Source organism: Chiloscyllium plagiosum, unplaced genomic scaffold, assembly GCF_037043375.1.
Source record: "Chiloscyllium plagiosum isolate Xiang-an unplaced genomic scaffold, Cpla_swu_hap1 HiC_scaffold_7, whole genome shotgun sequence".
In the NCBI taxonomy this organism is placed as follows: Eukaryota; Metazoa; Chordata; class Chondrichthyes; order Orectolobiformes; family Hemiscylliidae; genus Chiloscyllium; species Chiloscyllium plagiosum.
The window spans coordinates 38,461,645-38,478,048 of NW_028270145.1; the positions used below are offsets into that span (position 1 = coordinate 38,461,645).

General features: G+C 43.8%; 2 protein-coding genes across 8 annotated transcripts in view; one reads left to right on the plus strand and one right to left on the minus strand.

Moving 5' to 3' along the window:
* cunh21orf58 (chromosome unknown C21orf58 homolog) overlaps positions 1–16,404 on the plus strand; it is a 306,245-nt gene that overhangs the window by 160,216 nt on the left and 129,625 nt on the right. The window lies entirely within an intron of this gene.
* The window catches only part of LOC122551461 (caspase-8-like), a 140,841-nt gene that overhangs the window by 15,328 nt on the left and 109,109 nt on the right, over positions 1–16,404 (minus strand). For 2 of the 3 annotated variants that reach the window (XM_087988944.1, XM_087988946.1), the window contains exons 5-9: positions 15,510–15,682; positions 13,826–13,889; positions 12,896–12,958; positions 5,932–6,035; positions 2,364–2,481 (exon numbers count right to left, since the gene is read on the minus strand). In XM_087988944.1, coding sequence (XP_087845070.1) covers positions 2,364–2,481; positions 5,932–6,035; positions 12,896–12,958; positions 13,826–13,889; positions 15,510–15,682 — 522 coding nt within the window. The remainder of the gene's footprint in view (positions 1–2,363; positions 2,482–5,931; positions 6,036–12,895; positions 12,959–13,825; positions 13,890–15,509; positions 15,683–16,404) is intronic. The other variant, XM_087988945.1, reaches the window with a different exon arrangement.

A 16,404-nucleotide genomic window follows, 5' to 3' on the forward strand; every position in this document is an offset into this window, starting at 1 on the left:
TTTCCTCGATTATAAGGTCAGAAGTGGGGAAGCTTGCCAGTGATTGCACAATGTTTACCACCATTTGGGACCCCTCACTGACAACATCCTGGGGGTTACCACTGGCCAGAAATTCATCTGGACTCACCACATAAACACAGTGGCTATAAAAGCAGGTCAGAGGTTAAGAATACTATGTCGAGAGTTTGGTGCTGGAAAAGGACAGTAGGTCAGGCAGCATCTAAGGAGCAAGAGAATCGGTATTTCGGGCGTAAGCCCTTCATCAGGAATACGGCGTGTGGGCCGGGGGTGCTGAGAGATAAATGGGAACGGGGGAAGGTAACTGGTAGATGTAAGTGGGGGGGAGGAAGGTGATAGGTCAGAGAGGAGGAGGAAGTGTTTTGGTGGGAAGGAAGATGGACAGATCAAGAGGGCGGTGCTGAGTTGGAGGCATGGGACGAGGATAAGGTGGGGGGAGGGGGAATGAGGAAACTGGTGAAATCCATATTGAGCTCATATGGTAGCAGGGGCCCAAGGCCTAAGATGAGGCATTCTTCCTCCAGGCATCAGGTGGTTAGGGTTTAGCAGTGGAGGAGGCCCAGGACCAGCATGCCTTTGGTGGAGTGGGACGGGGAGTTAAAGTGTTTGGCCATGGGGCATTGGGGTTGGTTGATGTGGGAATGTTAGAGATGTTCTCTGAAACGATCCGCAAGTTGACGTCCTATCTCCCCAAAGTAGAGGAGACCACATTAGGTGCAATGGATACAGTGGATGACGTGTGGAAGTACAGGTAAATCTCTGTCAGATGTGGAAGGATCGTTTGGGGCCTTGGACGAAGGTTAGGGGGGAGGTGTGGGCGCAGGTTTTGGACTTCCTGTGGTAGAACGGTAAGGTGCCGGGAGTGGGGTGTGGGCTGGTGTGGATCTGATAAGGGAGTTGCAGAGGGAATGGTCTCTCTGAAATGCACATAGGGGTGGGGAGGGAAATATATCTGTAGGGGTGGGATCTGTTTGTAGGTTACGGAAGTGGCAGAGGATGATGTGATGTATCCGGAGGTTTGTGGGGTGGAAGGTGAGGACCAAGGGGGTTGTGTCCTTGTTGCAATTGAAGGGGTGGGGTTCAAGGGAGGAGGTACAGGAAGTTGAGGAGATGAACTGGAGGGCATCGCTGACCATGTGGAAGGGGAAATTGCAGTCTTTGAAGAAGGAGTCCATCTGGGATGTTCTATGGTGGAACTGGTTATCCTGGGAGCAGATATGGCAGAGGTGGAGGAACTGGGAATAAGGGATGGCATTTTTACAGGAGGCAGGGTGGGAGGAGATGTCGTCTAGCTAGCTGTGGGAGTCCGTGGTCTAGTAGATGTCTGTGGTTAGTCGGTCACCAGAGATGGAGTTGGAGAGGTCCAGAAAGGGGAGAAAGATGTCCGATATGGACCAGGTGAATTTGAGGTTGGGATGGAAGGTGTTGGTGAATTTGATGAACTGTTCAACCTCCTCATGGGAGCACTAGGTAGCACCAATACAGTCATCGATGTGGCAGAGGAAAAGATGGGGAATGGTGCCTGTGTAGCTGTGAAAGATGGACTGTTCCATGTACCCAATGAAGAGGCAGACTTACCCTGCGCTGGGAGCAGATGCAGAGGAATTGGGAATAAGGGATGGCATTTTTACATGAGGCAGGGTGGGAGGAGATGTGGTCCAGGTAGCTGTGGGAGTTGGTGAGTTTGTAGTAGATGTCCATGAGACACCTAGGAATACTATGGTGAGTAATTCACCTTCTGACGCCCCAAAGGTTGTCAATCATTTACAAGGCGCAAGTCAGGAGTGTGATGCAATACTAACTAGTTGCCTGGATGGGTGTAGCTCCCATAACACTTATGAAGCTTGACACCATCCAGGAGAAAGTAGTGCACTTGATTAGCACCACATCCATAAGCATCCACACCTTCCAACACCAATGCTCAGTAGCAGCAGTGTGTACGATTTACAAGGTGCATTGCAGAAAACACCAAAGATCCTTAGACAATACCTTCCAAATCCATGACAACTTCTATCTAGAAGGATAAGGGCTGCAGATACTTGGGAATATCACCACCTACGGGTTGCCCTCCAAGCCAGTCACCAATCTGACTTGGAAATAAATATATCATTTTTTTTCACTGTTACTGAATCAAAATCCTGGAATTTTCTTCCTAATGGCATTGTGGGTCAACGAACAGCACATGGACTGCAGTGGTTCAACATGACAGCTCAGCAACAACTTCTCAAGGGCAACCTGGATGCAGGCAAGAAATACTGCCCAGCCAGCGATGCCCACAAATGAATAAAAAACACATCTTTCCAATTGCCTCCAAATGCATATAAGTTAGAACTATTGAACTTTACCTGCATCACAATCTGTCCCCTTTCTTTCGTTCAAGTTTGTTCCAGGAAACAATTTGTTGTTCAGTATTAAGCAGATTCCAAGTGGCTCACTATTCATTTTGTACACTTCAATGCACTGCTGAAACATTTAACACAACATGAAATACATCAAAAGGTGACCAATTTTGTAAACATTGTTATGAACCAGACCAAACTGCCTCAAAATATGTTAAGAAGATAGCCTAGACCCTGACAACTTCTTACTTAGTAAAGGGAAGTGTAAGGCACTTCTGGATGTGTTCCGGATGCAATTCGATTAGTCAAACTACCAGGCTTGAGGCAAAACACACTTTATTCTTACACTATGACTAAAATTTGTAAAGAAAGAAAGGATTGGAATAACAAGTCTATTAGAAACCGTAACAGAATAATAGTGTTTAACTATGACACAGCAACTGTTCCACTATGGCAAAGACAAATTCAGTAAAACAGATGGTCTCACATGTAATTCTCCAATTCAGGAGGAAAGGACATCAAGAGAAAACTGTGTGTGTGAGTGAGAGAGTGTGAGAGAGAGAGGGGGAGGGAGGGAGGGAGAATTCAAGTGTTTTGCTGTAGTAGGGAGAAATGTAAAGCAGCTTGCAAACCCAAACGGCTACTGGAAGTTAAACTAAAATCCTGGTTCTGTGGGAACTTGACCCCACCCGCTCATGCTTCTTTTGCCTGTTTTAAAACAAACCAAAGCCAGTTCCATGCTGGGCTCAGAGCAGACAGCTCAGTTACAATTTACAACACTTGCCTTCAAAAGAAACATGACAGAACAAATCTTTCCTAAAGGCACATCTCATTACAACATGATGTTTCAGAAATGAGTAATTCAGCATGTTGGAATGTAACTTTTCTCTGTTTGAAACTGGGCTCATATACAAATCCAGATTGTTGGGATGACTATTTCTGTTCTCTGCTATCCAAAAGAATTCCACGTCATTAACTTTGACTCACCCAGTGCTAATACTAGCAAACCACCAGCTCGTGCAAGAAATGAAAATACTGCAATCTTGTCATCATGCTTTCTGAGACTGGGCTCAAACAACATTACTATTTGTGCAATGTGTAGCAGTAGTTAAGGTGCACACGACAATGAGATAATAACCAGATGAAGTGGACCCTTACAAAGACTCCTAAGACAGGTACAGAACTGGCCATATACAGAGTAAAGTTCTCTTTTTGGTTGATCTAATATTGTCTTATCAATTAACTGCTAAAATTTCCAACTACCTGTCAAAATATAGGGGAAAGAACATTGAGAATTGTTTGAGCGCAAAACCTGAAGAATTTTCATTCCCAACTTCCCAGTATAAAAGTGCTGCTCAGTTTCTTTAATAACATTCTTGGCACTCCAGTGGCAACATTGAGTCATACAAAAAAAACATTCCAAATTTAATCCCTAGGCACTGTTAAATTGCATCTTTCACAAGTTGAGGCAAGACAGGTTGAAAAGGCAGTTTAAAATATGGGATTTTAAGGTTTGAGAATAGTGAAATTGAACATGAAAAAGAATGTTATGGTAAATCTTTAATCACAGATTAAGTCTCAGTTTGTGTTCAATTCAAGGACACCACATGTTGGAAGAATGTATAATCTTGGAAAATTGGGCAACCCTTAATTTGAAAAATCAATGTCTCCTGGCTCTGGACAAGAGGAATTATCCACCACAAGAGGAATTTTTTTTTTTACGTCTACCTTGTCAAGACCATTCAGGATCTTATAAAATTCAATCAAGTCACCTTCACTCTTCTACATTCCAGCCTGTCCAAGTTATCCTCATTATACAATCCACTCTATCCAGGTATCAATCTTGTAAACCTTCTTCAAACCACCTTCAATGTATTTACATCCTTCCTTAAATAAGGAACCCAAATCTGCACACACTATTTGAGATATGGTTTCATCAATGTCCTATACAATTGAACTATAACATACTTACTTTTATGTTCAATTCCTCTCATAATAAGAATAACATCCCATTAATCTCTTTGACTATGTGCTGTATCTATATACAATCTCTTTTGTGACTTATGATCCGAAATCCCTCTGCACCTTAGAACTCTTCGGTCATTCTCTGTTTAATTACTGCTCCTCCATTCTTCCTGCCAAAGTGAGCCAATTTCACTTACACACATTATTCTCCATCTGTCAGAATTTTTCCCACTTACTCAATCTTTGATTTGATTTGCTTTATTACTGTAACGTATACCGAGGTACAGTGAAAGGTGTGGTCTTACATGTTTTACAAGCAGATCGTACTATTTAAGTGCACCTAGGTAATAATTAATCAAATTCTTCTGCAAACTTCTTATATGTTATATTCTTTCCTACCTATCCTGGGATCATTGCAAATCTAGATACCATGCCTTTGCTCCCTTCATCTAAGTTATTAATATAAATTGAAAAAACATGGAGGCCTCAGCACAAATCTTTGGAGAATTCCACTTGTCATGTTCTGCAAATCATACAAAGACGTGTTTATGCAAAGTTTCTATTTTCCGTCAGCCATTCAACCTTCTATCCATGCTTATATTGCTCTTACGCTATGAGGTTTGTTGTTCATGATAACCTTTGATGTGGCACCTTTTCAAGTGCCTTCTGGCAATTTCAAGTACAGCATATTTACAGATTCCCCTTTATGCTAATCCTTCAGAGGGCTTTAATAATTTAGTCAAACGTAATTTTCTTTTGACAAAACCATGTTGATTGTTCCTACCTTCCTTGAGTTTTCTCGAAGTGTCCAGCTATAACCTCTTTAATAATCAATTCTAACACCTTCCCCACAATAGGCATCATGCTAACTGGTCCATAGTTTTCTGTGTTCTGCCTCAGTACATTTGCTACCTTTCAGTCTAATGAAACCTTTCTGAAATCAAGGGAATTTGGGAAAATTAGCATACTTAATAGCATTAGATTTTACTTAATAGCAACCTCTTTTAAGACTCTAGGCTGCAGTCCATATGAACCTAGAAGCTCGTCAGCCTACAGCAGTTTACTTATGACTCATCCTGATTGTAACTTCATCCACTTTTTCTCTCCTTCCACTTCTGTTATAGCCATCCCAGTAATACCTATAACGGAATGGTGGCTCAGTGGTTAGTACTGCTGCCTCACAGTGCCAGGAACCTGGGTTCGATTCCCACCTTGGGCGACTGTCTATGTGGAGTTTGCACATTCTCCCCGTGTCTGCGTGGGTTTCCTCCAGGTGCTCAGGTTTCCTCCCACAATCCAAAGATGTGCTGGCCAGGTGAATTGACCATGCTAAATTGCCCATAGTGCTACGTGTATTAGTCAGGGGTAAATGTAGGGAAACGGTTCTGGGTGGATTACTCTTTGGATGATCGGTGTGGACTTGTTGGGCCGAAGGCCGAAGGGCCTGTTTCCATACTATAGGGAATCTAATCTTAAACAAAATCTATCTGACAAGTTCAAAGAAGATAATGAGTAATGTGTGCTGCCTGATATGCGGTCTACTTTCTTAGAAAAGGGAGAAGCACCTTTTAAAGAAATCAGAATATTGATTATCACGTTGTTCACTGACCTGGCTGTTGGTCTGACTTGTGTCTGACTGTGAACTTGTCTGTGTCGAGATGTGTTGAGGAAGGGAGGATGTTGCAATCACTGAGGAGGTTCTCGAGGTTTCTGCTGAATGGGTCAGAGAGACAACAGAATATTATTATGCTGCTGCAGGATTTGATTTTTTACACATACCAAACTTATACAGTTTTCCAAAGGAATGGGGAGTAGTTTAACGACTTTCGGAAACGTGCTCTGTATTTTTATGTTTTTCATTTGTGGCCAGCACTTCTTGCCCAGCTCTAAATGCCCTTGAATAAGTGGTGGTGAGTTGCCTTCTTGAACCGCAGCAGTCCTCATGCTGTGGGCGATCCACAATGCCACTAGAGAGGGAATTCCAGGATTTTGACCCAGCGACAATGAAGGAATAGCAATGTATTTCTAAGTCAGGATGGTGAGTGATTTGATGGAGAACTTCAAGGTGGTGGTGTTCCCCTATATCTGCTCCCCTTGTCCTTCAAGGTGGAAGTGCTTATGGGTTTGGAAGGTGCTGTCTGAGGATCTTTAGTGAATTTGTGTTGTCCTTCACTTCTGCACGTTACAAGAGAGCTTAAGTAAATTTGCAAGTCTGTTTCGCATGCAGAAGATTGAAGTAAGATTTTTGGTCATGCCCAGAGCAAATTTATGTAAGCAGTTAATACATTGACTTAAAATATTAAATGATCATTTTAGCTTTCTCTCTGCCATTGGACACCCTGAAAACATGACAGTGACTGTCCATAAAGGAGAGCATGCCTTGAAAATCTCCCTTGTTACTAGTTATTTGGGTGCTGAGTAGTTGAAATTACTTCATTAAAACCACATTTATTAGCTATTAATTAAATAATATTACCTTTAAAAAAGTGCTTGAAGCTAAACTTCTGGCAATGTTTTTGCTTGGTAGCAACACCTTTTCCATTTCAGACACCCAGTGTCTCTATCAAATACGTCCATGATAGGAAAAGCAAACGATTAGATACAGAGTAAAACTGCCTTTGCGCTGTCCCTATCAAACATTCCCAGGACAGCTGCAGTATGGGGTTAGATAAAAAGTAAAGGTCCGTCTACACTGTCCCCATTTCACATTCTCAGGGCAGATACGGCACAGGATTAGATACAGAATAGAGACCCCAATTGCACTGTCCCCCATCAAACCACACCTAGGACAGGTAGAGCATTGTTCAAATACAAGTAAAGCAATCTCCATGTTGCCTCATCATCAAGCACTCCCAAGGCAAATACAGTAAGGTTAAACTCTCTTTCTATTGTCCCATCAAACATTTCCAGGGCAAGTACAACATTAAATAAGAATAATAAGACATAGCCTTTGGCGATGATCTTTGCGTCCTCGCGTCCACTGGAATAATACCAGATGATTGGAGGGTAGTAAATGTTATTCTCTTGTTCAATAAAAGGTGTAGGGATAAACCTAGGAATTACAGACCAGTCAATTTTATGTTGGTGGTGGGCAAATTATTGGAGAGGATTCTGAAAGACAGGATTTATGATTACTTGGAAAAGCATAATTTGACCACCGCCAAACCACAACAACCCGACGGTCGGAGGAGGAGCGTCTTATCTTCCGACTGGGAACCCTCCAACCGCAGGGGATGAACTTGGACTTCACCAGTTTCTTCATCCCCCCTCCCCCCACCTTGTCTCAGCCGGATCCCTCCAGCCCGGCACCGCCTTCCTGACCTGCAGTCTTCTTCTTGACCTCTCCGCCTCCATCCTACTCCGACGTATCACCCTCACCTTGACCTCTTTCCACCTATCACATTTCCAACGCCCCTCCTCCAAGTCCCTCCTCCCTACCTTTTATCTTCTCCTGCTGAACACTCTCTGCTCATTCCTGAAGAAGGGCCTGTGCCCGAAACGTCGAATCTCCTGTTCCCTGGATGCTGCCTAACCTGCTGTGCTGTTCCAGCAATAAAGTTTCAACTTTGATCTCCAGCATCTGCAGACCTCACTTTCTCCTCCTTAGAGATAGTCAGCATGGCGTTGTGAGGGGAAGGTCAAGGCCTCACAAACCTTATACAGTTCTTTGAGGATATGACAAAACACATTGTTGAAGGTAGAGTAGTGGATGTGGTGTATATGGATTGTAGCAAGGCGTTTGATGGGGTTCCTCATGGTGGGCTCATTCAGAAAGTAGTTGAAACTTTATTGCTGGAACAGCACAGCAGGTCAGGCAGCATCCAGGGAACAGGAGATTCGACGTTTCGGGCACAGGCCCTTCTTCATTCCTGAAGAAGGGCCTGTGCCCGAAACGTCGAATCTCCTGTTCCCTGGATGCTGCCTGACCTGCTGTGCTGTTCCAGCAATAAAGTTTCAACTTTGATCCAGCATCTGCAGACCTCACTTTCTCCTCATTCAGAAAGTAAGAAGACATAAGATACAGGAAAATTTGGCTGTCTGGATACAGAATTGGCTGGCACATGGTAGTAAATGGAAAGTACTCAGTCAGGTGCTCGGTGACCAGTGGTGTTCCACAGTGATCTGTTCCTAGCACTCTGCTCTTTGTGATTTTATGAATGACTTGGATGAAGAAGTGTAAAGGTGGGATAATAAGTTTGCTGATGACACGGAGATTGGTGGAGTTGTGAATCGTGTGGAGGACTGTTGTAGTTTGCAACGGGACATTGACAGGATGCAGATAAGTGGCAGATGGCGTTCTACCTGGAAAAGTTGGCAGTGATTCACTTTGGAAGGTTGAATTTGAATGCAGATTACAGGGTTAAAGGCAGGATTCTTGGTAGTGTAGATGAACAGAGGGATCTTGGGGTGCTTGTCCATAGATCCTTCAAAGTAGCCACCCAAGTTGATAGGGTTGTTAAGAAGGTGTATGGTGTGTTGGCTTTCATAAGCACAGGGATTGAGTTTAAGAGCTGCAGCTCTATACAGCTCTGATTACACCACACTCGGAATATTATGTTTAGTTATAGTCGCCTTATTATAAGAAAGATGTGGAAGCTATACCGAGGAGATTTACCAGGATGCTGCCTGGACTGAAGGGCATGTCTTTTGAAGAAAGATTGAGGGAACTAGGGCTTTTCTTATCGGAGCAAAGAAGGATGAGAGGTGACTTGATAGAGGTGTACAAGATGATAAGAGGCATAGATAGAGTGGATAGCTAGAGGCTTTTTCCCAGAGCGGAAATTTTTATCATGAGGAGGTATAGAACATAGAACATAGAACAATACAGCACAGAACAGGCCCTTCGGCCCACGATGTTGTGCCGAACTTCTAACCTAGATTAAGTACCCATCCATGTACCTATCCAAATGCCGCTTAAAGGTCGCCAATGATTCCGACTCTACCACTCCCACGGGCAGCGCATTCCATGCCCCCACCACTCTCTGGGTAAAGAACCCACCCCTGACATCTCCCCTATACCTTCCACCCTTCACCTTAAATTTATGTCCCCTTGTAACACTCTGTTGTACCCGGGGAAAAAGTTTCTGACTGTCTACTCTATCTATTCCTCTGATCATCTTATAAACCTCTATCAAGTCACCCCTCATCCTTCGCCGTTCCAACGAGAAAAGGCCGAGAACTCTCAACCTATCCTCGTACGACTTCCTCTCCATTCCAGGCAACATCCTGGTAAATCTTCTCTGCACTCTCTCCAAAGCTTCCACATCTTTCCTAAAGTGAGGCGACCAGAACTGCACACAGTACTCCAACTGTGGCCTAACCAAAGTCCTGTACAGCTGCAACATCACTTCACGACTCTTGAATTCAATCCCTCTGCTAATGAACGATAATACTCCATAGGCCTTCTTACAAACTCTATCCACCTGAGTGGCAACCTTCAAAGATCTATGTACATAGACCCCAAGATCCCTCTGTTCCTCCACCTGACTAAGAACCCTACCATTAACCCTGTATTCCGCATTCTTATTTGTTCTTCCAAAATGGACAACCTCACACTTGGCAGGGTTGAACTCCATCTGCCACTCCGCAGCCCAGCTCTGCATCATATCTAAGTCCCTCTGCAGCCGACAACAGCCCTCCTCACTGTCCACAGCTCCACCTATCTTCGTATCATCTGCAAATTTACTGACCCACCCTTCGACTCCCTCATCTAAGTCATTAATAAAAATTACAAACAGCAGAGGACCCAGAACTGATCCCTGCGGAACTCCACTTGTAACTGGGCTCCAGGCTGAATATTTACCATCTACCACCACTCTCTGCCTTCGACCGGTTAGCCAGTTTTCTATCCAATTGGCCAAATTTCCCTCTATCCCATGCCTCCTGACTTTCCGCATAAGCCTACCATGGGGAACCTTATCAAATGCCTTACTAAAATCCATGTACACTACATCCACTGCTCTTCCCTCATCCACATGCTTGGTCACCTCCTCGAAGAATTCAATAAGACTTGTAAGGCAAGACCTACCCTTCACAAATCCGTGCTGGCTGTCCCTAATCAAGCAGTGTCTTTCCAGATACTCATAAATCCTATCCCTCAGTACCCTTTCCATTACTTTGCCTACCACAGAAGTAAGACTAACAGGCCTGTAATTCCCGGGGTTATCCCTATTCCCTTTTTTGAACAGGGGCACAACATTCGCTACTCTCCAGTCCCCTGGTACCACCCCCGTTGCCAGTGAAGACGAGAAGATCATTGCCAACGGTACTGCAATTTCCTCTCTTGCTTCCCACATAATCCTAGGATATATCCCGTCAGGCCCGGGGGACTTGTCTATCCTCAAGTTGTTCAAAATGTCCAACACATCTTCCTTCCTAACAGGTATCTCTTCTAGCTTACCAGTCCATTTCACACTCTCCTCTTCTACAATACGGTCCCTCTCGTTCGTAAATGAAGAGAAGTACTTGTTCAAGACCTCTCCTATCTCTTCCGACTCAATACACAGTCTCCCACTACTGTCCTTGATCGGACCTACCCTCGTTCTCGTATAATTTTAAGGTATCTGGGGGAAGATTTCAAGGAGATGTCAGAGGTCAGTTCTTTATGCAGAGAGTGGTGGGTGTATGGAATGCACTGCTAGCAGTGGTAGTAGAGTCAGATCCATTAGGAACTTGTAAGCAACTCTTGAATATGTGGGTATATTTGATCTTAGAGGTCGATAAAGGGCGGCATGTTGGCTCAGTGGTTAGCCCTGCTGCTTCACAGCGCCAGGGTCCCAGGTTCGATTCCAACCTCGGGCAACTATCTGTGTGGAGTTTGCACATTCTCCCGGTGTCTGCTTGGGTTTCCTCCGGGTGATCCGGTTTCCTCCCACCGTTAGGCGAATTGGCCATGCTAAATTGCCCATAGTATTAGGTGCATTAGTCAAAGGAAAATGGGTCTGGGTGGGTTACTCTTCGGACAGTCGGTGTGGACTGGTTGGGCCGAAGGGCCTGTTTCCACACTGTAGGGAATCTAATCTAAAAAAACATTGAGGACCGAAGGGCGTATACTGTGCTGTATTGTTCTATGTTCTATAATGAATGCATTATAAAAATGGAAGGCAGGTGATGTGTTGTGATTGCAGAATGAGGTTTGTCCTGTGATCAAGGCCAAAGTTGCCTGTATTTAAATGCAATAGCCTGAGGAGCTACAGCTCGGTCACTGAGCAAGAGACCTTGCTGTCGACTCTGTGATGCAGGGACAGAGAAGTTAGCTGACCATTTTGTTCTGGGCAATGATGACACCCCTTAGGATGGCAGAATTTTACAGTCGTCATTGATCATGAACAGGAGGATGTGACTGTGAGTCAGTTGGATGGGAGGATCGGCACGTATTGGTGAAGGAGTCTCAGGCCTTGACTTTTTCTAGCAAGTACAAGGTGCCTCCTTCCTGTATGGAGTAGGAGTATGATTGCAAGGTGGATGAATGGATTGTCTATGGCACCAGAGTGAAGGACACCATTCACATGTGAATTGCAAAAAGAATGGTGGCAATGAAAGAAAACAGCATACAAAGGGCAATAAATTCTGTACTCTGCTGCCTGCAACAGAGGTCTAATGGCGAGGGTTAAAGATGTCTTCTTGTAGCTGGTGAGAAACTTGAAGAAGGAGGATCCAGCTGTTGTGGTTCATGTAGAGTGATTTGATTTGATTTGATTTATTATTGTCACATGTATTTTTTAAAGGTGTTGTATGGTGTCGCCACTCTCCGGTTCCATCTTGAAGCACAGAAAATAAACCAAAATATAGAAGGTAAAGGCAGGAAATAAAAAAATGTTCAACTTAAAAGCTATGCCTTGGGTCCGGATCCAGGTGCTGCCCTACCCCAATACTGAGACCAACACAAGCACAAAGCAATCAGGCAGCCGCAAAGCCAGCCATTGCTGGAACAAAGTCGCCACTCTTCGGCACCATGGTGCCTCCACCGTGAGTCCTCCCTAGGCCAACCTCGCAATGCCACCACCATCGGTGCCATTGGGTCCACACCGGTCCCAAATCCAACCCCGCTGCCATTGACTCAAGTCTGTGGTGCTGTCTGGCCTCACCGATGCATCCATCGATTCTACCACATCTTGAAGTGAGCTGAATGTTGCCTCCGCTGGTGGGAATCCAAAAGCTCGCCACACGTCCGCGCCAGACCCACATTGCTGCTGCCAACGCTCTTAATAAGAAGGTAAAGTTAACAAATAACGAAAGGAAAGGGGAAAAATAGAAAAAGGGATGGAGTAGGCAGGCCCCGGGCTCAGGATGAAACTCCATTGCCGCCATCTTGTGATCATATTATGGGCAGGCATACTTTACACTGGTTTCTGCCCTCAACAGGAGACTATTGTCAGGAGAGATCTGGACTAAGACAAAAAATGAAAGGATAGTATTGGGAAGCAGTACATAACAGAATTCTTTTCTAATCAATCAGAGATATTATAACACACCATTGGGGCAGGTGGGGCTTGAATATGGGCCTCCTGGTCTAGAGATATGGGTACTACCATTGCCACAAGAGCAGTACATGAAAAACTAATTTATCTCACCTGATGTTGATTCCAATCTTAATTTTTCCACAGTTGTGTGCAGATTGCCAATGGAATGTAAATCTAAAAGCAGATTAATAATAAAACATAAAACAGTTTTCATCTTCATTCACAAGGTCGGGCATCATCAGCATTTATTGACCATCCTAATTGCCCTTGGAAGGTGCTGGTGTCCCTGTACACTTGCAGCCCATTTCCTTTTCAGTTGGAGAGTTTGTAGTTTTTGAAAACACTGTCAATGTTACCTTTGTGTATTGCAGCAATATATCTGGTGGATGACGCATATAATTAAGTGCATTAACATTTAAGATGGTGAGTCAGATCATAACATGAGTCGGTTGATATCCTTGTGCTGTTAATCTGTTTCAATAAGGACCATTACAACTAACCTCAGTATCAGGGAGGGTGAATGAGGAATGGTTAGTTTTATGAGCTATTGGTGGAAGCCTGGTGGAAACCTAGCAACAGTCTGCCTGCAATGGGGCATATTATAAATTGGGCAGGATTGTTCAATCTCAAAAGTGTCAGTTGAGTATCCTGTGGTGGATAAATACATCAGTTGGTCTGGCAAAGATCCATGATGCTGAGAGTTTTATTTCAATGTCTGATCAATATCGATCTCAGCATTTGGCAGTTTGTGAAGAGCTGCATCGTTTAGGCGAGCATCTGGGGAGAGATAATACATGCTAACACTTTAACATCTGGTTATTAATATCCCAGATCTTTATGTGCACTGCAAGTGTGAAATGGGGCAGTGATCAGACTCAAGCATAATGAACAAAATGCTTGCTGATGCTCACCACCTAGGCATGCATAGAAATGGGTAGGAGGGTGCAGCTCGTACTGATGGACTTACACCCCTGTAACTACCAGTCTACATCAGAGAAAGGGAAATAAAGTTGCTGTGCAAAAAGAAATGTTTCCACGCACTGTATTCTGTAGTTGAACCTCCTCCTTGCTGGGGACAAGGCTTCTCTACAGCTGGGTCATCCACCTGTAGAAACAAGAAAGAACAATGTCATTGGATATATCTGTTTATCCAGTTTTGGCTGTTTCCTCCTCCTCCTACTCCTCCTCCTCTCATCCTTTGGGCTATAAATCTAACTGTTAATGAATAGGTTTTGACTAAGTCAAATCAAGCTCTTTATGTCAGAGCCTAGCTGGTCAATTTTAACAGGACATTTGACTGTAAAGATAACATGCCGAATATGTTCCTGGACAAAGATTGCTTGCCTGCCTCTCCATGGCATCCATATCTACCAGTATACATTTAGTGTGACCATTGGTCACCCGAGGATCAGCAGTGCATATTCTAGAGCAGAGCAACATTATGCATTCGTTTGGAGTTTTTTTAACCCAGAATATATGCACTCCACCTTAAATTTAGTAAAGTGGTCTTCTACTGCAGTTTTGATTTATTATTGGTTTTCTGCTTTCACAATTATAAGTTCCAAGCAGCATACAACTGCTTCTTTTAATTGTTTCTTTTAGTGCAAAATGTCACAACCGAAAGAGAGAAAAATAATGAGATCAAATTATTAAGCAATAATTAAGTCAAAAAAAAGGAGAAATAACATTTGTAAGCTCTAGATTTCAAGATTTGGAGGAGCCGGTGTTGGATTGGGGTGGACAAAGTTAAAAATCACACAACACCAGGTTATAGTCCAACAGGTTTATTTGGAAGCACGAGCTTTTGGAGTGCTGCTCTTTCATTAGGTGGTTCATCAACCACCTGATGAAGGAGCAGTGCTCTGAAAGCTAGTGCTTCCAAATAAACCCGTTGGACTTTAACCCGGTGTTGTGTGATTTTTAACTGGATTTCAAGAGCATCTTTGTGTCTATGCAGAACTGGTAGAAAATTATCTCATGCTGTGATGTAGACCTCAGGAGCAGAAGTAGCTGCATTCATCAGAGTGAGAGAGAGAAACAGAAAGACAAACAAGCTGGTGAGCAACATTTATCCTCTGCAATCAGAGTGAACCACTCTCTATGTGATGGAAGAAGATTCATGCAAGATTTGGGGGTCAAGTTACAATAGTATGTGGTCCTCTGGTACCATAACATTGTCCTTACTGAATTATTCAAGTAAACAGTCTTTTGAAATGGCAACTAATTGAAATTAGTTTGCAGAGGCAGCTCTCAATTTCTAGGTTCTCTGAATCTGTTGTTGTGCTTGATCTAGCTAGCGAGGGGCTAGGATGCCACACGCTCTAATTACACAAGAACTGATGGTTTACTGAGTACGTGTAAAGCAGCAATTTCCATTTGCAGGATTGCTTTAAGTTTTGCAAGATAACATTCTTTTTTTATTTTAAATCCAATCATGAAGACCAAAGCTCCCCAGTGCAGTTTTGACTTCTCTAAATGATTCCACAGACAGCTACAAAACCAAAACACTAGATGGTCACCTGCAGATTGCTGCAACTTTGGAAATCCCTGCAGGTCAAACCAGGCGCTGGGGTCGATTTGTGAACCTTCAGCCCATTACCTATAGTGGTTAGGATTTCTGCAGCCCAGTGTGTCAGAGAATGCATGATAGTGAGCTTCATTAGAATGCTAATGATTAAAAAGACAATGCCATAGACAGTCCTATGTGCACTCCTATCTGACTTACAGTAATTCGTTGTGTTCCTACAGTGGATGTCTGTGGTTGAGGTTCATGCTGATTCTCAGTTCCTGTTGAATCACTTGGTTTGGCATCAGTCTGAGCTTGACAGCTGACTCCAGGGAACATCCCATGGTTAGGCTCTTTTGCTTGGCTCCTGCTTTCTTGTTGTGGAAGTGTAGCTTAAAAGTAAAAAAAAGGTAAGAGATTCATTAGTGGTTTAATATCATTAGTCTAAAAATAAATAAATAATGTCTGCCTTGTGGACATCTCAGTAAATTACTACAAACCAAGTGGTCGAGTACAGTTTTACTTTACTGGGCCAGTTACTATTCCCAACTCTCTCAGAATAGCTGGGAGCTTCCTGCTGCAGTGTATGTTGTGCCACTTCACAGTGTCACTGGCAGAGAGTTTCAACCGCTTGGAGAGGAATGTCTATTGGGATCAGAATTGGGAAAAAAAAATCAGGTGGGTGACCCTCATCAATGATTGTCACCCGCCCTGTGGGCGGCACAGTGGCTCAGTGATTAGCACTGCTGCCTCACAATGCCAGGGACCCGGGTTTGATTCCAGCATCGGCCAACTGTCTGTATGGAGTTTGCAGGCTCTCCCTGTGTCTGCGTGAGTTTCCTCCCACAGTCCAAAGATGTGCAGGTTTGGGTGGATTGGCCATGCTAAATTGTCCCATAGTGTGCAGGTTACATGCATTACCTGGGGTAAATGTAGAGTAATAGGGTAGGGGAATCGGTCTGGGTGGGTTACTCTTTGAAGGGTCGGTGTGGACTTGTTGGGCAGAATGGCCTGTTTCCACACTGTAGGGAGTCTATATTCTGATCCGGGGGCTCTGAAAGTCATAGATTAGAAATTAAATGTGTAGTGGGAGAGTGTAGTCTCAAACGTTGAT